The sequence below is a fragment of the Temnothorax nylanderi genome, unplaced genomic scaffold (genome assembly GCF_030848795.1).
Source record: "Temnothorax nylanderi isolate EJ_2023f unplaced genomic scaffold, tnyl_v1.0 TNYL_tig0044_pilon, whole genome shotgun sequence".
Taxonomy (NCBI): domain Eukaryota; kingdom Metazoa; phylum Arthropoda; class Insecta; order Hymenoptera; family Formicidae; genus Temnothorax; species Temnothorax nylanderi.
In genome coordinates this window covers 1238380-1263907 of record NW_027249106.1, presented here as the reverse complement: position 1 = coordinate 1263907, position 25528 = coordinate 1238380, and the positions used below count along the sequence as shown (strand labels likewise).

The following is a 25528-nucleotide window of genomic DNA, read 5'->3' as shown; positions in this document are numbered from 1 at the left end:
AACAAGTTAATAATAACAAGATAATAAATTACTGACGAATTTTGTTCTTACGTGCATAAAAAGTTTTAAAAATAAAATTTTTAATCTTTTTGCTTGTACGATACTACTGCTGTATGCAACAGAAATATTATTTTATTAAACCGTACACCGAATATCGTCATGCAAACAGAATTTGATCGTTAAAATATTCGCCGAAATCGCAGCAAAATTCTACATTTTTGTGCCGTTCAGCGCCATAAATTCGCGCGTGTATCATCGATACGATAAGAACGAAAAACAGTGAGCGGGTCCCGGTCGGTCGGGATTCACGAAGGGATTCATCATCGTTGCTGCATGTTGCTGCAGCGAGCTCACGGCAAGCCGAATCCATCTGTTAGCCGATAATTGAAATTCTCCTTGCGCGGCGGGCTTTCATTTTCCATCCGAGGTTGCCCTTTGTACGCTCTGCATCGAGGCTAAATCGCATCGATAAGCTGCCGGCGCAAGGTCGCTGCCCTTACTAGCCTAACATCGCCGTGTAATCAATCCTTTGTCTACTCCCGCCGTGCATCGACATTCGACTTGGCGCGCGTATCCTCAGAAGTGCATCGACCGGCACGCAAACTACAGCCATCACACCGTACATCACGTCTTTCCGACGGAAAAAGAAGGTCGGAACTGCGAGAAGAGCGAAGCTGAAATTAAGGTGGTTGATATAACTAACCAAAAACAAGCGAGATGAGTCGAAAAACTGCTCCAAATTTTACATACAGTTTCGCCGAAAAATCCTAAAAAATTAAAATTATCGATTATTAATTGGAAAAGCTTTGTGTCTTAAAAATATTTTTTTATCTCTATTTTCTTGTTTATTTCGTAAAGAAGAGATTAATTTAAGATCAAGATAGGAAAGGATAACGAATGGAAGAACGAAGTAAAAGATAATTGAGCTCGTAGAGTGATGCCAGGCTGCAATTATCTGTAATTGTGGACGGATTAATCTGATTAAACGATTCGCAATAGTATCTTAGTTCTACCGGATAATAGATTAGGACAACCGGAACTGTATGATCCGCTCCAAGTGGTACCGGCAATGAATTGTGTTCTGCGAAATTTCATTTTGCTGATGAATGATGAAGCATCTGCTGGTAATCGCGAAAAATAACAATAATTACCTATATTTAGATTATTTCTAAGAAAATATAAGCGGACAATGATGATCATTTACGGTACTAATTATAAGGAAAAGTATAATCGAATAATTTGGTTATTTATTAGTATATTAATTTAATCTAAATAATCTTATACTTATAATGAATCGAAGATAAAAAAATTAATTTAATAACAATATGCATGTATTTTTCATAAATACATTGTAACATAGATTTTACAGCTTATCGCGACGTCAAATCTTTGAATCTCGCTTTTATTTTTTCGTTTATTGTTTGTACCAAGTTGTAGATGCATTGCATCGATAATCTCACATGGATTAAATGGACAAAGTTCGAAGCGATCAATGCCGCGACTGTCGATCGATCTCATAATCGATGGTATCCCGCAGGGGTGACTGATCCGCACAGTCATTTGGGCTTAGCGAACCGACGGACCCGAGCTCAACACCTGAACACACTGCGGACACTCACATACATGCATACATTTACACATTATACATATTCATATATGCGTTTTCATGAATGATAACGCATTAAATAGTTAGGAAAAATGGAAGCGAGATCTAATCTAATTTAAGAAGAATAAGAGCCATACTAGACATTTGATATAGATGCCATGCTAGCGAAAGCTAAAAAAAAATTCATTTCTCATTTATGTCTCTTAATTAAAAAAATAATAATCAGCGCGTGCACTTATCGCCGGCAATAAATAACACAATGTGCGTGAGTGCCGATGCATCGTTCACCTGCGCGTACGACACACGTGTGCAACGTGTCGAGAATTCACCTCCCGCGGAGTGCGGGCTTATTGTGTTCGCGGTTATCATGTCGTTGCAATTAATCGAGCCTGATTGCGAGACGGCGATACCATCGCGGCCGCGGTTCGCCGCGATTCGACTCGTTATCGCGCCGTGTTGCATCGCGCTGCATCGCACTACACTATCGCGTCGTGCCGTCGCGTCGTTTAGAAAGAGCAGCCTCACATAATCGTGCTAATTTCTCGACGCGGCTTATCTCTGCCATTTCGCTTCGTGCGCTCAAAGCGAATTGAAGGTTTCTTCCTTGAAAGAGAATTACCTCGCCAGAAATTCATTACCGACCGCTTGATTAAAAAATTTCACCCCGCTTTAGAGCATTACGAATAATCTGAGGTAAAGGCGAAATTATAGGTTTTAAACTTTAAATTTATTCCTTAATAACAAGTTAGAAGTAAAACCTATTTTAATTTACCTCACTATTAATTAAGAATTAATATCTCGATTTAAGACGATGTCTCAGCTTAATATATGATTATCAAATTCTCATTACTCTTTTCGTAACATTCGATATGATTTGAACGAGATCCAATTTTCAAAATGCATAAATGCATTTCAATATATTACAAATATTTATTACATAGCTACCGTTTCAATTTAAAGCAAACATATTTTCCGACACGATCACTCGCGGGTTAAAGACCGATCTCAGCTAACTTGATCGTCGCTTTTATTCGCCTTCGCTTACAGATACGCACTTCCGGCTAAAACCGCGCGTTCCGCGCAACGCGATACGCCACTATATCATCGCTAACGAACGATCGCATAAATCCTCCTTCTCGCGTCCGAAATCAGCCAGCGCCGAGAGTGCTTCGCCTGTCGCGCGAATCGCGCCCTTACAAATGCAAATGTAATTCGACGGCTTGCAAACGCATTTGATTATTTATGATGTTCGTTCTCTCGCGTCGTCTTAACACCACTATAATAGCCATTAAGATGCAACCGTGCTTCCCCGCGGCGTGTCAGATTACACGTAACAGCAAAAATAAATTCTCTTGCGTAATTCACGGTGAGTTATATTAGACTGCATTAAGTATCAAGTTTACCAAGAGGAGTTATGGGAGTCGAAATATTTCTGCATAACGCGAGTTCTTCGTGGATCATCAATGATCCACACGTTAAGGATGATTTTGGTGCTTTCTCGTAAAGCGGAATATGAACTGATGTGCCCGCGCATTAATCGCGTTATCTACTTATCCGCTTCTCCCTCCGTTCTGCCTCTCTCTCTCTCTCTCTCTCTCTCTCTCTCTCTCTCTCGTTCTCTCGCTCTCTCGCTTTCACGGCTCAACGGCGCCGGTAATTCATTTTGCACCCGCCACCTTGAAGAGGCATCGACGACCCTTTCGCAGCCGCCCGAGCACTTTCACGAACGTGGGGCCATTATCCGGGCCGGCCAGCCGCGTCTGTTTAACATAAGCCAGAACGCCGAATCGTGCTCGTCGTTAACCCTCGCGACCGCTGGCAAATCTGGTGTTCATCCTGGCACAAGTAGCATTACATAATTTCGTTTTTAACTATTACTCGTTGTATTGCGAAATAACAGCAAATCGATAGCAGATAACGTAGTAAAGTCCAAAAGTTTCCGGTCCAATGAAAAAAATGATGTAATAAAGCGACTATTTTTATTTTTTATTATAAAAAATAATTACTTTTACTTTCAAAATTAAAGTCCGATTTGCATAGAAAAAAGTATCAATTTTTTATTACTACGCATATTATATTGAAACTGTTTATATCTACGTATTGATTCTACGTTGTTTTATTACATTGATATAATATTGTATTTTCTCTTCATAAAATAGAAAGTTCAGATAGGCGTAAAGCAGAACTTGAAAGCAGTACTTGAACAAGTTTTAATTATAACGAAAGTCTTTTATTCGAGGAAAGATTTGAAAACTAGATTTGCATACATTTTTATCTCGATCGTATAAATTACCTTCAGGGAAACCCAATTATCATTATAGTCCGTAGAAAAAGCGCAGAGAGTAAGCAGCGCAAAACATCACGCGGTTTCCAAACCAACGGTGAATTTACGAGTCGCCGTGTACTCGCGAGGTAGTAGAAGCGGTTAATGCTATTAGCCCGTTTTTTCCGCTGCAGGTGGTCGTACGCGGCACCGCGCCGCGGTCATCTTTACGAACGATAATGAACCGTCTAGCGAAAAATTTCGTGAAATGCGCTGGATCGCCGTAGTCTATTTTGCGAAATATTTTCCGCTCGGATTGTTGAGTCCTGAACTAACCGAGTCACGAAACACAGAAACTTGCTTCCAACATTCGACCATAAAATACCACCGTATTATCTCCGCGGTCTCGCAAATTCCTGCAGCCTTCTCTCTTGTTGCATTTTATATCGCCGGATCATGATTTTTATTCGAAAAAACCGACATAAGTCAAATAATTTAATTAATTTAAATAATTTAATTAATGAGGCCAAATCGTTTTCAAAGTTCCTGTATATCTTTTTATTTTTATTTTGTTAGAGAAAAAGAGAGAGAAAGAGGAAGAGAGATTATTATATTTCAACAAATATATATATATATATCACATTGAGCTGGAAAGATTAGCTTTAGAGTTAAAATTGTCATCATAGTTAAGAGATATCTCGAAAACTCGTTAGAACTCGACAGGAGCTTGTCAACCGACGTGATTACTGTCGTCTTTTTAGCAGAACAATAAACGAGCTATGATGTGACACGCGCGCGCGCGCGCGCCGTCGCAGCTGTCGTCTCTCAAAAATTAGATTGCGTGTCCGCCGACGATAGGCGGATAGACGGGACCCTTTTCGCGAAACGACTTCGTAACGACTTCGAGGCCTCGTTTCGCGCTCCTGATTCGCGCGAGCTAATAAAATCAGCGAGGCCGCTCCGCGCAACGACGACGATTAACACGAGCATAATTGGGAACAACGCTTTAAACGAAGTTGTCGTCCTGAGGCGTGGGCTTACGCGATTACGCGACTGCCGCTGGGCTTCCCAAATCGTCCCTTTTCCTTTCAGCCCTTTTCACAGGGGCACAGGGAAACAGGTGGAAAGGGTTACCTTCTCGTAGATTCTCCCTAATTATTTTGTTTCCGTAACCGTGACGACAAATGGCGAGGGTCATCAGGATAGGGTCGCGGATTGTCGATAGTCTCGCAGCTTAATTCGGGAATGCTTTCAGACAAAGTCCTTTCTTGAAAATGAATATCGCTATCTAATAAGTATACAAATAAAAAGAAATTGTTTTATGAGAAATTTCGGTGACTACTCCCATTGGCTCTTAATGGTACCGGTTTATTTTATGAATTAATCTATTTTGACTACCAATATTTCTTTTTAATCTTATTTAATTGTAACTACGCTGAGCAGCGGAGGAAAATTGTTATAGATAAACGAATCAACAAAAACTAAAACAAGAAAATAAACCTTTACATCAATTATTATACGATTTTAAATTTATGATATAAGATGCCACGCATTTAAGAGAGTGATTCACCTTTCGGTGACGAGACAGATAATTATAATAAAATGATCACCATATGTAATCGTACTAAAATGGTGAGACGCAGAACGAGACTCCCCGTGGAGAAAAATCGCATGCAAGAACTGTCGGCGAGGCGCACAATTTGTCAAAAAGCGCAAAGCACTTCATGTTTTGCGATGCGTAATGCTCCAGAAACGAACAAGAAAGAGAGAGAAAGAGAATATCGTAAACAGAAGCGCAAGTGGCGTTTTGATATATGCACCGGACTTGTCGCTCTTTTTAACGAGTGCATATATACGGTGCCAGGAACGCGTTATAGACCACGACGACAGGTCCATAAAACCTCGGCCCTTCGTCAGAGCCATATCGAAGCGACTGCCTCCTCTTTGTGATTTACCGTGAGATCAATTCTAAGCGAGCATAGTAGTTTTAATGATCCCTCCTTTATTTGTAGATGAAATCTTCCGATAAGTTTGTATCAAACGAACCGGTACTATTCATTGTCAGAAGAGATCACAGCAGTCACTGAAATCTGTAGCCAAGTATAAAAGAATCATCTCTTATTTATTATATGTACCAAAATTACAGAGACTTATTTTCTCTTTATTTCCGCGTTATTTTCTCTTTAGTGACGCTTGTTTTATGGCGTTTCTTTCAACTTTAATAATATAATAATTCACGCGCACACACGTTAAAGTTAAAATATGGTTTCAAGACGTCATTTTTCACCTCTTTGCGATTCGGAGGTCGATTCATTTTACCCGGATAGCATGTGAGAGAGTGAGTGCATCGTTTCGCTTAATTCTGTCGTGAAGAAATCGTGCGAGAAGCCCCGTCGTAATCCCGCATCGCGATTATCACGCGCGACGTGTATCAGTCCGTGACGTGACGAGGGGAAAATCGCGCGGAATAACTTCCTTCTTCTTCTCCTTTTCCTCTTTTTCTCCTCGTTCTCAATCTTTTCTCGTGATCCGTACCTGTGTTGGACTGTCGCCAAATACACGGTTCTTAACGAGCGGACCACCACGAAGAGCGGGATTACTCGATGCAACGGTGATATTATTGCGGTCGAAATGCAAGAACGAAGCGGAGAGAGAGAGAGAGAGAGAGAGAGAGAGAGAGAGAGAGAGAGAGAGAGAGAGAGAGAGAGAGAGAGAGAGAGAGAGAGAGAGAGAGAGAGAGAGAGAGAGAGAGAGAGAGAGAGATTAAGAAGCTGAAGGGGGTCCTCACAGAGAGTACAAAAAAGAAACAACTCGAAGAGATTTGTAATAATCGGAGAGAGCTCGCTCGTTATTATTTTCGAAGAAATCTTTTGAGACGTGATAATTTTCAGTTTTTAGTCAAAAATTAGCGACAGTCATTTTCTAAATGCATTCGATATATCGTTACATGAAAAATATTTCCAAAAAGTTGTTCTTTAATTTTAAATTTAGATGTATATCACGGTACGAAGTTGAGGGCAATATTTGCTTACCGCAGGGAAAATATCGAGGAAGGTAATTATACATATATCTTTATAATTGTTAAATTATTTGTGCGATAATTGACATGATAATTATCACGAGAAATAATTAACGCAACACAATTAGGGGTGTGATCGTTAATTAGCGGCGGTCGTTGATGTTTAGATTTCTAATTATTAATATCGCCTTGTGCAACATTGATTATGCTGAAATAATTGCGATATAATTTAATTGCGCGCTCGGCGTAATCGATTAGTATCGCGAGTGGTGGAGATGGAGAACGTCGGGCTCTACGCTTTGCGGATTAATTTATGAGCCTCAGGATCGACTCGACGACGGGAGGCGGTTGCAATCCTTCTTGACTCCCACGTGAGAGCGATGTCGCGAGTACTAATCTACGAAAGATGCAATTCGCGAACGAAGCACAGTTGGGGTTTTTTTGAATGGAAGCAAAAGGCCAAGCCGTGATAGGAGGGTCTCTCGTACCGTGAATGGCAATCTCGATGCACGTGACTGATGGTCGTTCCAACGAGGTAGGACGTATACGTGTTGTATTCTTTTTGCAACAAGTTAGAAGAGATGTTTTATGACGTTTGGAGGTAGTTGTATAGATAAAACCACTTCGCGCGGGAGTGGTTTCATTTTTAGATTTTTGGAAAAATTCTTTTTATTGATGCTATCTAGTTTTACGGAATATATATAATTCTAACTTTTACTTCGATTACGTCTATTTTTTAAATCAATTTTATGTTCATAATGTTCATAATTTCCATAAAACAGATTATATACCTTGAGATTTATGGAATTGCTTGTCTACATTTTCTTTATAAAATTACGCCAATATTAGACATTATGCTAAACAACGTTTTTTCAATTTTGCATTAATATTACGTAGCATTTTTTTATTGAGTAAAAAAGAAAATAGTTTTCTACCAGCATTGCAATAAAAATAACGAATATTGATAGAAATTGACGACACAAAATGAAAAATTCCACAAGTATTTTTTCATCGCTCTGGTCATTAAATTCCGATTAAAACGCGAGAATCGTGAAAACGCAAATATCGAAAACCAACAGCGTCGTACGACGTTGCAGTTATCCTGTATTATTTTATGATAATTCCGCACGCCATCACGGAACTATTTGAATGGCGCAAAGCATCTCGGTGTGTTATTAAAACAATTTTAATCAAAGTAAACTTTCCAGTGAGCGCGCCGTTGATACCGCCTGCGCATCTCTTTGTTCCTCGAAAGACAAAGGACTTGGCTGCAATGGCTAGAATTATTTTGTCCTGCCTCCGTCTTATCGCGAGCGAGAAAGTTGTTTTCTATATGCTTCCGAATATTAAAAAATATTTTTTTAACTCGCTATATGAAATTTGTAAGGACAAAATAATTTTAAGAAAGAATTACACAAATACATATGTATATAAATCAAGGAAAATTTATTTCTATTGTAATGTATCTAGTACAACGTATTGGAATATTTCAATAATGTTAGGATTTTTTTATTGTCTAAATTTTTCGATGACCGTTTACAATCATTGTCCCTCGGAAGAAAGGAAGCAGCGCGCCTCTTAGCGGTTTCCATTCGTCTCGTTGTCGATCGAATGCCACTCTTGCTCTCCTCAATCTCTTGTTCGCTTTATTCCAACGCGTTCCTTACACCAAACTCCTTTCAAGACGACCTCCGACCTATCCTCTCGACATCATCTCGACATTGGTACTCTTCGCCGCTGGCCTCTTCACGGCGGCTTTAGACCCTCATCGAATTATCTTTGGTAATTACTTGAGATACTCGAATTCAAAGCGGGCACTCCCTTTTAATGGGCCGGAAAAAATCCGTGTGACACGCTTCTCGTCCTCGTCCTGGGGATATCTCCGAACGTTCTTCTTAAGACTTAAAAGAGCACAAGATTCAATCAAGTGGTATGTGTATCAGGTTTCGCCGCCATTATGGAACTCCTGTAATTAGAACGCAGCGTTGCTGTAGGAATATACGAAGACATAAAATTATTTTGTTATCTCTAAAAGCATAAATACAATGTTCTATATACATAGGTTATTTCAATAGAAAATCGATCTACATCTTATTAGATTTCCAATTTCGGGATCCTACACAGACTTATTTGACATTTATGGTCCTGTTAATAAATTTATTCAAAAAATCTTGTTATGATAAACAAGTTATTCAACGGCGTTGTCGACAAGTTATTCAAAGCTTGTCGGAGCTCGAGGGAGCCGCGTAAATCGCGTCGTGATCCTTTAGCGACTATCGATTAGGGCCGAGAGAGCCATGTTACGATGTCCGGCCGTGATTTCGCCAAATAGGTGATGTTTAAAGTTAATGTACCGTAACAGATTCCCGTGCGACGACGTGCTCGTGCTAGATGGACATCCACGAATTACCCTTTACGACTATTAGGATCGAGCCCCGGGCGAGAGAGAGAGAGATAAAAGGATTAAAGACGATCCCAGCAATTTACGCGAGATACAATTTGCGAATTCAATTCGCGCCTCTCTGCGATCGTTGTTGCACGTGGCAATGATGGGGCGACGATGCTATTTGATTGTCGATAAACGTCGTTGGAAATGAAAGGAATATTTGTCGTGTTTCGTCGTGCAGATTAAGTATCTTTCGCCTAAAACGATAATTTGAAATTTACCATTATCCGAGAAAAATAGAAAGACAGAAGTATTAATCAATTGCTTAAAATGACTCGTGAATAATCTAACGAGAAGATTATAACTATTTGCAATGACGCGAATAAACAGATAATTTGAATAAAATTTTGAGCGAAATAGAATCTGTAGAATTTAAGGGAAATAGGATCAATGATAATATATTTAGGCAAGTATTAATTTCATTAGCGCGACTTGAAAATATCGAAGTATATATCGAACTTAATTGTTAAACGTTAACTTATTTAGCTTTCTGATGTTATCATTTACTCAATTCTCATTGCTATTTAATTTGCATCTTAATCTAAAAGTAGCAATTGCCGCTAGCGATGATGCGTTTCGCAGTCAGGCTTTACTTGTTCGTCCCACGCGATGCAATATCCAAGGCGGATATGTGATATTGCGATCAATGCCATTGACCTATCTGGAATACGATCCGAATGCCGGGGAAGAATTCCACGTGTGAGAATCTCGTCGCGAGATCAATTGCAGCGGATACACATGCTCGTTCTATCCGACCGAGAGAAACCGCTTTATCATTTGCGAGCAGCAGCGTCGCGAAAAGAACACATGTATGCAGTCTGCACACTCACACGCGTGCAGAAAGTCTGGCGCGAATATCTAATTTTTTTTTCCTCGGGATTAATTCTCGTCGCGCGCGCCGGGGGGACGAATATTTCTCTCTCTGTTATATTACGAGTCGCGGGGAAACGCCACCGCGAATGGGATTTAAATAAAAACGCAATCTTCCGTGCCGCATGATTATTTCGCTTTTACTCTTTGCATGAATATACACCGTGCGGGATGATCTATTTAAAGATGTCTGTGCAACGATTGAACAAAGACTCATTATTAAACGGCAAAGTGAGATTGCGATCTAGAACGACCGTCGTAATTTTTCTCCTGTTATCTATCGGATTGTACTTATTAAAACGGACGCATTGACTTATTAAAACAATTTACGTATGTTATTCAGAGATATTACCACCAGATTTATTTACATCGATTACATTTTTAAATTTCTCTTTTATAAGAAAATAATCATAATACACAATATCGCAAAAATATATTTTCATATCGCGAGATTAATTTGATACAATATCAAAGGATCCTGGACTTACAATAAAATACAGATTCGTTTATTAAATTTTTTCAGTTATTTGTACTTTGGTTTCCCTTATTTCGCGTGTGCGTGGCCATAATAAGATATGCACCTAATCTGCGAGCAAAAGTCGGTGGTCGACTTATCTTTCACGAAATATACCCGTTTAAGGAGGATTTCAAAGACCTCGTTCTCATCGATTTTAATCATTCCAAGAATGCAATTAATATGATTAAAACGGATAAAATGGCTAATAGATCTTCAATTTCACAAATTAGAGATAATCGTTGTGCTCGTGAGATTCTTTTTCGTCTTCCAGCAATAATCGCGGAATCCTTGGGAGAAAAATCTCGTCCTGCTTTGGGTAAATATATCGGCCGATCGAGGAATGCACACTCATTTCTTATTCGTTCGACTCATCCTCCTTCCCTGTTTTTCACCCCAGACTTTCGAGGGAATTCGAGGGTATTTCTTATTTCGAATACTGGGCGTGCCACCATTCAAATCTCCTCGTTCATCTGCGATCTATCGCATTTCGCAGCTTCATAGGATTCTTCGAAGCCGTCTACACAGATTATAGACCTGTAGTTAAATTATCATCTTCTACCCTCGTTCGAGGAGATCCTGTTAGCGATTTATTCCATATTCCATGTCATCGGGTATATTAGGTATATTTGATGCATGTATAAAAATAATTAACTTTTTTTTTTAATGAGATTAATTTGATCTACACATAATTGAGCATCTCTTTTGAATAATTACTTATAATTATTAAATTATATTTATTTCAGTATAAGTTATTTTTGATTGAAATTTATTTATTTTTAATTTCGTTTGTAATTAAATTTTATTATATTTTAATATTTTTTCAATATTTTTTTTTAAATAAGAAAAGATTCTTCCGAGACCGAAAAAGGACTGAAATCTTTCGAATTGAGTGGTCGATTTAATATCGCGTATCGATCATCAACCTTCTTTCTGCCTTTTTTTACACTGCGATCTTTCACCGATAGCACCTGTATGGCTTTGTTCCTCGACGACAGACGGGCCCTTCGTTTCTATTAGCCACCCTTCGAGCTCTACTTGAAGCCACCCTTTCTCTTCCGCGTCTCTCGTCCACGGCTCCACGGGGAAGCCTGAGCACCCATCCCTCCTGTTCTCTTCGCCATCTCTGAGCCGACCTCGCACCCCTTTATCCGGTCTCCATTGTTCTTCGTCCTCCGACACCGTGGCAGGCTTGCACCTTAAAGGTGCACCATCCTTCGGATTTCGTTCGTCACCGCCGTTGCGAACGTTCAATTTCGAATCCCTTTTTACACGACGTGCTTCGCCTGCCAGGATAATCGGACAGGACACGGCGAAATATCTCAGGGGGGCAAAAGATCGATGTCCTCAATAAAACACCGCCTTCAGCGTTAACTGTTCGCTCTCGCCCCCCATTCCGTTTCGTTCGAAGAGAACAGAATTTACGTTTTGCATCAACCGTTTTTCTGGAATTGTATTTCGACGTGTACACATGCGACACGTGGAAATTTCGTGATTAAGCAAATATAATCATATAAATGTCGTAAGTATTCATAATCTCTGTATACTCTGTATACTTCACACATAATCATTCTATATATTGTTCATATGTATAATTAATGAAACTCTTTGACCAACTGATTCACGATAATCTCGATGTAAGAAATCCGAATAAATTCAAATAACGTTGCACTGGCATCGATTTGGCGATGACGTTCACCGATTAATTTATCAGGCTTTATCTCGAAAAACGCATTTTCTCTCTTTAATGCATTCCCTCGAAGAGCGCAAGATTCATTTTAATTGCATTTTACAGCACACAATGAATCAACCAAGTCGCGATTTTAGTCGGCAAGAAATTATTCGCGGCGCATTGGACTGGAGGAGATCGCCTGCCATTTCTTTTATTTCTTAAAGAGTACCCCGTTGTTCTCGTTTCTTTGAGCATGACAATATGAATTCGACGAAGGCGAGAGGCTTCGTCACGCTGAAATGGATCGGCGGTGGCGCGATATCGACGGGGAACCGTAAATTAAAATGTCTCCGTTCGCGACGGAGGTAAAAGCGTATCGAGGGGAAGAAAGTCCCTCCCTCGTTGTCCTCCCCCGATGTCCTAATCTTCAGTTCCTCCTGGTTCTTCCGACGTCCCTTGCCACCCCTTTCGGCCTCATCTTTCGAGGGAATCAATTCTCTCGGGCGCGCTTTGGCAACACTCCCGCAACTTCTTTATAAAGCGAAATCTTGCGCGCAGAAACAGAAAAAATGGGCGGAATGCGAATTTATACGTAGAGTGCTTCGGCGTGATAGAGCGACGACGAGGATTTTGAAAGAATTTAGTGTCGGCAAAAATTTGATCTAGCATATATAACGATTTTGCGAACTTTATTGTTAAACGAAACTTCAAATCATTTATGCATCCTTCCATCTAGAGCCTCAAAAATCTCTTCGTTTAAAACAATTTTATATTTATATTATATTTTTAAAAACTAAATCTGTACTAAAGTACATAGGTTTATTAACGCAAAGTATATTTAGATAAGTTTTAGATGTGCAGAAATGCAAACTCTTAACATTAAAAAAAAGAGATGTTTGATCCGAGTAGGTATTCCCTGCTAAGCGGTTAATTCATTTTTCACGCGACCCAGATTAATTCCAAACGAGGCGATTTCTCGATCGGCATTCGTTCTCGCGCGTTATTGTCGCCCGATAACAATGCAGACGGTATATGCAATCGAGGAGAACGATCATTAAAACAACGATGCTGGACGCGAGAGCGACGGGACAGGTCCGTAAATATCTGAAATGAAATCTGGACGCGCGCGCAAGTAGATAAAGATAATAACGTGTCGATAAAGCTTATACCGCACGGAAGGGAAACGTCATAAGACTTTCGCCTATAAATTCCGTCGCTATTACCTCTATAGAATACATGCCATCCGCACGCCACGGCAATAAAACGCGATATAACGCGCCCTCGAAGCAACCGGTAAGCATGTAGTCGATACATCGCCTGCTACAGATTGTTTCAGAAATTGCGAGGAGAAGTGACGAGACTCTCTGAATGAATTATGAGCCGTAGAACAATGCGGTATTTGAGAAACGCGTGAAGATTACTTGAAACCACGCTACAAACTCTAAATTTAATTAAGACTTCACCGCGTTTCACGAATGTTTCTTCAGAGAACCACGATTATATTTGCGATGAATATAATCATAATAAATTTGGCAATATGTTGACGGAATACTGGCAAGGTTCCAAGGTAATATTCACATGAAAGTAACGACAAACCTCGGAAAATACCCGTCCACCTTCAGTGTCAATATTATTTCTGGCAAATTCCTGTTACGTACGTTTCGAGACTCGCTACTTTGTCGCGGCCTATAGAAGCAGAACGGCGGTGTATTTTTCTATCGACGCCGGTCGTCGCCGCCACGGCACCGATGATTTACATGGCAATAAACTAACGCCTTGGTAGCGGCGGCAGCCCGAAAAACGCGTTTGATTTATCCGCGCACTTTCGCGAAGTACTGGACTTCTGCCAAGCCGGAAGGTCCATCTCGCCGGAAATCACGACCATAATTCAGTGCGGAAAAGAGACGGATCCGAGCGCGCACTGTGAAAATTTTCGAAAGAGACAGAATTACCTTGTAAAATTCGCATAGGAGTCGTGTGTTTACGCATCGATTCGTATCCTTCGCGACACAGTCGCCCTAGATTCAGTTCGCGAAACTCTGAGGAACCTCGACGAGACAACATTTACTTAATTTTTCTAACCCGATTACTGCAATTGTTGAAAGAATTAATTTTATTTTTTACTCAACTACATTTCAGTAATCAATCTTGACTAACGACTAAATTGATCTTGATGCGAGAATAATTCGATTTACGACCAAACGTCTTAGTAGGTTAGGTATTTACTTCCGGCAATTAAAGACGAGTCGCAGTTAATCGTCGAAATTAACGCAAACAGGACGGATCCTCCGTCACGCTCTTGCTGTCCCGAAAAGGAGGTCGCAAACACTGCGTTCAGGAGTCAGTCGGGTCTGATTACACGTCGCCGGCAGGGCAATACCTTAACCCTTCCCTGTTGGAGGCTACCCTTCCGCCGACAGGCCGCTGAGGGGGGAAGCGGGCGTTTGCAATTTAACGGAATCTCTGCATATAGAGTGGGTTCATCGCGTCGCGCGGGTTCCGCACTTTAAATGACGTCCCGGAAGTCCCCGCGCTAATTCTACGGATCCTCGGACATGTATACCCCTCGTCGTACCCCTCGAGTCCCTCGACCCTTCGCCGGGTTCCGCGTCCTACGCAGGGCAGAGCTGGTTATGCGGACTCTGGTCGACGCTCGTAATAATTGCAGGCCTCGAAGCGAGGGAGAAAGAGATAAGAGCGTTTTACTAATGGCCGTGGAATATTTGCGGCGACACGCGAGATGCTCTGACATCTCGCAGTCCTGATTTATTGATGTTTGTACCCGGCCGTAATATCGCGAAATAAATAATTTCGTAATCGGATTATACCGTTGAGCGGGCGAATGAATTTGCAGCGATACACGATACATAATTATAATTCACTGATATTTATTTCCGCTTCGGTTAGGTCGCTGAATGATATGATATAATTAAACTGTTTTGTTGAATGGGTAAATAATAACGTGATAAAAGATATATGATATCAGCATTTATTTTATAATATTACATTACAATAAATAGATCGTTTAACATAGATGTTTTAAACGTTTCGTTATACATGCGAATATAACATTTATAATTTGTAATTTGCTTTACCGAAGGATCATCGACCGAATTCGCTCGCATCGTTATTTTATTTTGCCTCGCTTATTTGATTTTTTACTCTCGATACGAAACGCAAATTCTAACTTATGCGTTTGCTGCGCAAACTTTGTAAACGTGAAAAATACCAGCTACAATTTAATTGATCACGAACGGCTAAGGCGATCGTTTGTTCCATCGACAGGTGGGTTTTACGAGCTATTCGATTCGCTGAAAATAAACGTGTACAAGTGGCGTTTGCTTAGCGCGACAGGACGTTAACGTTAATAAAACGCTGCTGCGTCTTATGGATGATTTATCGTCGTGGATTATTTTTCTCGGACCATGGTCTCTCGCGAGCGATTCAAAAGTTATCGAATATCGATTACGTATACTCCTTAGCGCAGGGTAGCCGTAAATCCTTAGAGAATGTTAGAGTAAAACGCAGCGACAATAATAAAGTCGCGACGTTGCACGAGAGAGGAATTTTAATCTCTCGCGCGATAGCCTGCGATCGATAGCTCCCGTGTATCGTGATCTCTCATTCGGAACCCTTCATTAATTCCACTCGCCGCTGCTACATATTTAAAATGTCTTATCGGTGAATCAATATTGAGACATGTTTTGTATATATTTTCTTATCATCCGTAATGTCGGCTCAGCAGAACAAAGCAACCAAACATCCGTACTTGGGTTCCACATATAGAGAAAGATCTCGCATACCTATCTAGCGACCTGCAACATTTTCCTTCGGCGAAAGAATGACTGTGCGTCACGAAAGGCTTTACGCTCTTCCGCCACGCAGCTTCATAATTATTCGGTATGTGATATATCTAGGGGCAGGGTGCAATCCATTTCGCGATTTTCTTTTCTTTTGATCATCAATCATGCTGAGTTGTTAAACAGAAAAGAAATGCGTAACTACAATGTGTGCATCATACAATTTTTTATTTGCGATATTATTTCATTATGCTTGTTTGTTCCATCACGCGAAACGTGATATGTGACGCTCCAAAACTTATCTGTTAACATGATAGGTTTTGTATATTTTAAATTTGCGCGAAATTCAAATACAGCTATTTTCGATAGCAACGAGAAAATTTTTCGCTTCCCTTATACGCGATGGTACGGATTTAAAAGTAAATGTTCCTATACAGTTGGTACTGCGTGCGGGACGAGAGTCATTCACGGCAAACAATGGCTGCGCGTTGTCGACGCGGCATCGGTGGTGGCCGAGGGTTCGGGAAGGGTGAATTGCGGCTACGTGCCCCCGCATACGAATGCGTCCGCGTGTACGAGGAGGAATCGAGGACGGGGGGGGGGGGGGTCGCCAATGCCGCGTCGGCGTCGGCGTCGGCGTCGCCTCGAATCTAATAGATCGCGCCCAATACTTATGGTCAAATCGCAACCAACAGCCCCTGTAGACCAAGCGGGGTCTGCTCATTACCATTCCGCCCCGGCGCCCCAATAACCGTTGCTGATAATCAGAAATGCCTTACGAAGGATGTAAATCAATTCGGGTGTGACTACGGCGGCGTCTCCAAGCTTCGCAGGAAGATTTGCGGTACGGAGTGGAAAAGGTTAATTCTCTCTGCTTGTTGGACGAGCTCCAATTCTAACGAATGAATGTCGTAATCTTTCATTAATCAAAGTTCTTGGAAGACGTTTATGTAACTCTTAGATTATTTTTTGAAAGATTAATTTGGCTCAGAACATAAGTAAGAATACTACCAGTATTAATAATTAATAATGAATAATTAGTAATTGATAATTAATAATTAATTTTTTCATTGTCGTAAAACATAAACAATGAATGGATCAATATCTTTATATTTGAGAATCATTAAATTAATATTCTAGACGTCTTATAATTTCAATAATGTTAAATTAATGTCAGATGAAATGCAAAGCTTAAATTTAAATAAAAATTTGTCGTCCGTCAACTTATTTTGCGGCGACTTCAAGGTTACTTGAGAGCATCGATATCTTTCTTGGTGAGCCGCAACCAGACAAGAATCGACCGGACCGACAAGGTTTCTCGCTTTGGGGATCCGATTCTCCGACGTGCATCGGCGCGTAATCTTCAAGTATACGAAGGAGAGTGTGTGATCTCTCCTCCTTGAAGTTTAAGCCTCTGTTAAGGCAGCTTAAAACTCAGGTAACGGGAATTACGTTGGGGATATCCCGCCGAAAGTTACGGACGGACTTCGGAATTGCGTCGCTCGACGAGAAGTTAATTGGAAATCGGTGTAACGGCGCTTTCGATCGCTGTGAGCTACGTACGAAGCCGTGCTATTTTTCTCACGTACATACAAGCAATTCTAATTTACATGTATCATTCGATTATTTTTATTATACCATTTACGCGGACGATGAGTGAAACACTTGTTTGCACATTGCGGTAAATATATGTATAATTCTGACACTTGATTATTTCATTATAACATTTTATTCTTTGTTGTTGCAGGAGAGCCTGGAGGAGCGAGTGCAAGAGCTGGAGCAAGCATTGCTGGCGGAACGTATCGCAGCTCAACGAGATCGAGCGACGATCACAAAGTTACAGCGGCAGATCAACAAGGTATATTTTCTGCGTGATATTTATAGGACAAATTCGTCGCAAAAGTGGAAAGCCAGCGACGTTAGGAGCAGCTTGACTACTAATTTATCATATTCGTCAGAGTACTCTAATTTCAAAAGATATAAATTATTTCTAATACATTTTTCTAATACATTTTTATGAAAGTCAGTGGCAAAGTTGATAGTATAGTCGTAGGAATGTCAAACAGACATTTCGACATTAGCACACAGAACTGAGCAATTTCGTTAATAATGGCGATTACATGATCATTTTGAATTAAATATTGCAGTGATATAAACATAGATCGGACAATTATACCTATTAAAAATTTTAATATATTTTTGCGAAAGGCTTGTCACATTTCCGCGGTTGAAATTTTTATTCCGTATACTCCTGGCTCCTCCGCATTGGAGGGGAGATTAGAATGGTGGTAAAATATATATATCCTATCGGCCCGGAACCGAGTAGCCAACTCGATCGAAGTCTGGACGCTAGCTCTATTCGGTCGGTCGGTCGGTTGCAGCACCTGACTATGGTCTCCGTCTTGTACGGAGTCGCCGATCCGTTAACTTTGTCCGTTCTCCCCGGAACGAAACTGCAATCGCGAGGGCGGTCTAAGTGGTGGTGGTTGATGATGGTGGTGGTTTCGATCCGGACCAGACCTGCAGATCCGCACGGCTGGCTGCCGCTGCTCTGCGGTGGCATTCGGCGCCGTTCGCCGTATCAGATAACGACGACCCTCGTAAACCAGACCCCGTGTAGACTGCAGGAAGTCCTCTACGGGATAGAGAGGGCAAAACGCGTCTCTGCCCCTCACGTAATCACGTTTCTCTCCTGTCGTACAGTTTATTCGCGTTATGTCACTTCCAGCGAGGCGCCTAACGCCACCGGCCGATTTATCCCGTTATCCTCGATAATCTCGCGATACCCGTTGGATCGTTCGACGCGTTGTTACTGATCAGTATTACTGATAATGTGAAATTATTACTTGGAACGTTCTGACTTAATTATCTGAGGCACTTTAGAGATAATCATCGACTCCTTTAAGTTATATCTGCCTAAGTACTTATATACTGCATACATAATTTTCTCGTTATGCTTACAACTTTATAAATTGTTTTTCGAAAATTTTTATTTAATCTATATTTATTAAGTATAAAAATTCATTTGTCAAACATAATGCTGTACAACATAAATAGCGAAATTGAAATATTCAGACTCAACTCTGACATAAAACTCTTTTCTCAGAACAGGAAATAATTTCTTGCTAAAAAGATTACCGTGTAACAACGTGTAACGCTGTCGCGTTGTAATACAGTTTACATATTCGCGACAACACAAGAAAAACTGCCCTTTCGTACGACATTTTTGCATTACGCGATATTTCATTATTATACACACATAGCCGAGTACATACTTATACCACACTTCATTTCCCGCCGCGCAATTTCCGGCATAAAGCATTCGCGATTACCTCGACGTTTCCGTCGAGATGAAAAGATTCGCGCGCGTATGCAGAGACCGACTGTAGCGTAATATTCCGAACTCGTCCGTGCCGCATTTTAATCCACTTCTCGTTGCCGAGTCGGCAACAGAAAGAGAGAACGTCTCTTGCTAAGACGGACCTTCCGGAATAGGATCTGGACAGATGTGGATGATACGGACGCAGCGTGTTTCTGACGTGCTCTTTTCCGCGCCCCTTTTACAAGCTTATAAAATATCACGACAAAAACAAGCGCGGGCGAACGGAGGGAGGCTGGAGAACCCCTCGGTCACGGCTTGTCCGTGTAATCTCGTGTGATTTACGCGTTTTTCGCGATTCCGCGAACAGCCCGAATTATTTATTGCGCATCATGTGATGGTAAGTCGAAGTTGAAGGACTGCCTCCCGTCGATTTTCTTCGAATCATCCCCGCCGTTATTGCGGAATCACGAATCGGCCGAATTGCCTTTTTTCGCAGCTGCGTGCGATCCAGAAGGACGCTCGGAGCGCTTTGCGATTCTTTGTATCCCTGCTTTGTGTCGCTTTGTAGCTTGCGAGAGTATGGGCTGAGCGATAGGTTGATTGATCTTTTATATGGAATTGCATGTAATTTAATAATAAATGTATACGCCGCTTTTTGATCAGTGCAAATCGCGTACAGTTTCTATGGGTTTTTAATTACAATATACAAGCACCGTGAAATATGAAAATCTTGCTGTGAATTTCACTCAAATTACATGATTGTAATTTTATTTTAATGCAATATGTAATAACGGAGGGAAAACTTGTTACGTTGCGCTGATTGCGAGTGACGACATTTTTTGTTATTAATAATTAAGTAATTAACATTTTTAATTACTTGATTACTTAATTTAATTATTTATAATTACGTAAAAATTTTTCGACGTAATAATTAAGCAATTAACTTATCAAACATTTTTGATTACTTTTTTTTAACCGAGAAACGTGCACGATTTCGTGCGGCGCGATTAGAATTGTGAAAATCGTATAAGATGTCGGAGGTAGGCGGATAAAATTAATTACATTGCGCGGGAGAGAGAATGGATACATCTTTTTTTTTCTCCGTTTCTTTTTTCTTCTCCGGACACAACGATTAATTATTCACCGGGCAAATGTATAAGTAATCCCCGGGCTGGACATTCCACCGCATTTCCACAAATCCAGTTGACACTTTTCCAGTCACGAACGTCGGCGCCACGCGGTATGTAAGCCGCGATAAATTGCAGCCGCTGCGGCAGGTTAAATCTACGTAATTTCTGCCGAAATTAAACGCGGCGATCTGGGAATTAGAGAAACCAGTCTGCTGATCGTGCAAAATCGAATGCACTCGAGTCGGGGGCCCGGTCGAGCGACTCGTTCGCTTATCGCACGAACGTCGTCTCTTCGTTGACTTCATTTATCGTGGCATTTTTCCAAGCGTGTAATTTAGATGGAGTTTTGGATAGCTGCCGATCTCATTAATCCCCGCGGATTGCGCTACGTGCGTCGGTTAGATCATATTTACCGAAGATATAATTATTTCACATAGTTATTAAGAGCTTGGTAAGATTCATTATACATGAGGAATAATTATAATTTATACGGACAAGAGAGAGAGAGAGATTATTATATTTCAACAGATATTTCAGTAGATGAGTAGTAAGAGTTCAATGATGAATAAGTAAAAAAAAACCATAATGATTTTATGGTTAACAAAATTAAGAATTAATTACATGCTTTTCGCCAATGATCGGACAATAGCGTTAATATTATTAGGATATATATGGGTATAAAAAAGCGAATTATACAATTACTTAACCAAAAATAAGTAATATGATTTTTTAAATCCGTCATCAACCATTTATACGAGGCAGATATCTGCTGCGAAACCTCCGAAAATTATAAAATACTTTACCTTGGTAGACAATCTCTACGATAAAGTAACAATATAACTTGTTAAGGGACCTTATTCGATATACGTCTGGGGAATTATTGGATCATTTGCCATTTTGCCGCGAACAAGATATTGTATTTACAAAACTCCCAGGAGGAGAATCTAATACAGTCCGGAAAATGTGCCCGCGAGAGGCGGGAGAACACTGGAGGAGGCGGATTGGATGGGCGACGGGGGATAAAGAGGTTCTTCGGGGTTCGACGGTGACGCGCGGCCCCCCTCGAGTAAATTACATTCCCGGCAAGCCGTATCGGATTATCCTCACGTCGAGGCGAGGATTCGTCTAGACTGTAGGAACTTCGCCATATCGCTGTTCTCTCGCGCGCGCGAAGATAGGAAAGTTTAAAATCTCTCTGCACGACGGAAAGGCTCCGACCGACGCGATGTATCTCGCCATCGGATGATACCAAGAATGAATTATTCCATGTAGAGGCAATCTCACGTCCATTCTTGGGAGAACGATAGAATTTCACCACGCGCCGCGACACGGGACAGACAGCCTTGCATTCGCGGACTTTGCCGGGAAAGCTTTATCGATCAACGACGAACAATGACCGTACGCAAAGTCGGTCGCATAAGAATATTCGCGTTTAAATGTTTGCTCCCTTTTTATTGTTTATTTTAAAAACTCCAAGAGTGATCCTAGACACTTTAGTTCGTTTGATCTCGTAATTGACTCGATAATGAATCTTCTCTTAAAATGTTAATTTTTATATTTATTATAAAAGTTTTGATAGAATTTCACCACGCGTCCCCACAATCATCGTTCTTTTCAATATGCGTATTTTTAAGTACAATCGTTTGTTTTAAAATATTTGGCAATTATCTGCTATACAAGTTTTCCATATATTCTTACGAGAAACATCCATCATTTTTTTTTAAATCTTTATAAGATTCTTACAATTCTCTTGAAATTGTGGTTACAATTAATTTACTTCATATTATTCGTAATTTACTGCATATCATAAATTATTATTATAATAGGACCTATATCTATCTATTACAGCGCAGTTTCACGATTTTTGAATTTTGGCAGTGTGCAAAATTTTTTGCTGATTCTCCCGGCTGACGTTTGCTGACGACGTCATCGCGATGGCTCGCCGAAGGGCGATGATTCGCGCGTTTTGCCGCGGTAAAAAGCAGGAATTAGTCCCCTCGAGAGGTCGCCGTCGTTAGGGCCGCAGTTATTGCGACTTAATAAGCATCGTTCTCCGTCCGAAACCGGACGGAATTACTTCTGCGGTGTGCATTTTTCATTATTCAAGAGCGAGAAAAAACTGCGATCCGAACAACGAGCGAAGAACCTTTCTAAGGTATTAGATTATAGCGCGTGAAAGCAATTTTAAACGATGACGACAACGTTGGTACGAGAAAATGCACGTGCGAGCGGAAAACGTAGTGACGCGACGTCGCACGAACGTATCGCATATATCTTTATAACCCGAGAGCTCTCTTTGTTCATAGTAATAATTGTCCTACGGGGACATCGTCCGCTCATCTAATTACCCTCGAAATGATTGCCTCGAAGTACTTCCATTTGTTCGTGCATTATGCGTATAGGTAAGCGCCGCGATGCACTTTTGCATTTCATTGAGATTTCCGTGATTTCTAAAGAGGATATAAGGAAACTAATGCGACACAGTCACGCGTATTGAAACTGCCAACGAATACATGTTAGATGAATACATATACCTCTTTAGGAAACAGTTTTACATAATAGCGATTATAATGATATCTATTTAGAGCTAATGTTATTGCAGAGTTGAGAAATAGAAAATTAAAATTAAATTCTAATTTTATTAGTATTTAAAATCGTAACAATATCGTTTTCATGCAAAAAAGTCACTTTATTTTAATACCTTATCTAAATTAAATCGTAACGCAGGATTTAGCGATGAAAAAAGTTATTTCTTTGAATTACTTTCTAAAAATTTCTATTTTTAGACATTCTCTCTTTTATTTCGTTAGCTAGAATACTCTATCTCTGAAAAACCTCGAAGCGATTTTTCGTTACCGCGATTATTCAGTTGAGTTACAAGGAGGTGATACGTCGCAGCCTTCTCGCGCGCGTAATCACCTCTCTGCATAAATAATGAAAACGTCCGTATAAACCACAGACTCTAATCAGTATTAGTTAGCTGCGCCATTAGGCGAATTAATGAGGCGCGCGTCTCGCGCGTTTTGCTATCATAACGGGAGACTTAGGAGTTTACGCTTATCTTCGCAACAGCCATTTACTTCGCGAGGAATCGAATCGCCGGTTTCCTCTTTCGACGCGATAGACCCGATCGGTAAATGCCGGTGCCGTTTACACGCTCCTCGTGGAAATTGCAAATTGCGCCAATTAACAAGCAAACGTTGCACTCGATGTAATGGATGTTATCGCATTAGTGTCAAACTGGAGGAATTAGCTTTATTTAAAGGATCGACTTTAGCTACATTCGAATTGATTCTTGAAGTGTGATTTGTTTGCCTGTGATAAACGCGGGGATTTGCAATTAGTTTTATCAATAATTACGATGTAATTATCGTAATGAGTATGATAACTATCATTTTAGTAAAATGAATCAACGGCACGGGAATTTTTCTTTTTTATATTGTCAACGATCTTCTGCAGCTGCTGTTTCTTTCATCTTTAACAAAGCTCACTTTAGGCACCCGTGAAATCCTTTCTTTGCGGCGTATCGTCGTTCAGAATTTAGAATTTCAAATGCTCTTACACTGAGAGAAGGTCGTACAAATAACGCGAAAAAGCCGCGAGGATTCGCGGATTCAGGAGCAACGAGAGGAATGCCTGTAAACGATCCTGTCTCGACGTCGTCGTTGTCGTCGGCGACGACGACAACGACGGAGAGAGAAACGCGCGGTGCACTTCACGTAAGAAATGCGATCTCTAGACGCCACGGCATGCAAAACAGCGCAATAAGCAGGCAATAACCAAGGACCTTTTATTCCGGCATGAAAGCCCGCTGCCTGCAACTCACGCTGACTGTTCTCTCTCTCCTCCCGTTGTTCCGAAGAAGATCCAGAAGGAGGCTTAAAAGTTATTTTACATACGAATGCATTCCAAGTTTTATTCCCTGAAATTGCATCGCGTCATCTTGTCCGATTATATTGCGGCATTCCGTTTCACGGTCGAGAGATAACAAGAAACGTGATTTCAAATGGAAAACACACATCATTGTAAATGATAAATAATTATTACAGTATACTAAAATTATTATTGATGAATCTAACGGAAGAGACCAATGAAAGAATATTTTGTAAACGAACGATTTAAGTACTAATTATTTATTTTCTCTCAAATATGAGAAGTAATGTAAATTTATTTATTCGATTCGATTCGTTGTCGAGTAAATTACGCAAATCCAATGATCGCATTAACCGTTATTCTTTCCGAAAAAGTCGCCGTAACTTCGGATTTATTCGCGGTGGACTCTCTCAACTGCCCGATATCCTTAAATATCGATATGCTCGATGGAGCATCGAGTCGTGCAATCGAAAACGGTTCCAAAACTCTCTTGCCGTTTGTGGTGGTGCGTTCTATTAACTTAACCGCGGGAGAATCGGGGGAAGCAGCCGGGAGGGTGAGTTTTAAGAGCCGGCGTCGCCCGGCCGACTTATGCGTTGGCTCTTCCACTTGCTCGATATCTGGCGCCGAACGAACGAACGTCGCAGCCTCCGATCTTACGTCCGGTGCCAGAAACCCACCCAGCGAGGGTCAAACAAGAATATTACGTTTCCGTTACGACACCCTTGTTTGGACAGGGTTGCTGCCGACCGGATCCGGATCTCGGATCTACGTCTCGATATATATTAACAAACAATTCGACAACAACCGGATTACATGAGATATCGCGGCAACTATCGTTCAAGTCTGTTAAAACTGTTAAAATGTTGGAAGATGACTCACAGATAAAAATTGACATTAATGCATTGCATTTCGAATTTTGATGTTAATGATAACTTACTAGAATTGTAAATAATTTTATGAAGTAATAGAAACTCGTAGACATGTATACATTTCTCTTGTTTTCTGGTATT

At 40.7% G+C, this 25528-nt stretch overlaps 1 protein-coding gene across 1 annotated transcript in view; it reads left to right on the top strand.

Moving 5' to 3' along the window:
- LOC139771831 (uncharacterized) overlaps positions 1 to 25528 on the top strand; it is a gene marked incomplete at its 5' end in the record, with an annotated part of 111836 nt that overhangs the window by 39241 nt on the left and 47067 nt on the right. Inside the window, one exon of the mRNA XM_071704918.1 lies at positions 17938 to 18048. Coding sequence (XP_071561019.1) covers positions 17938 to 18048 — 111 coding nt within the window. The remainder of the gene's footprint in view (positions 1 to 17937; positions 18049 to 25528) is intronic.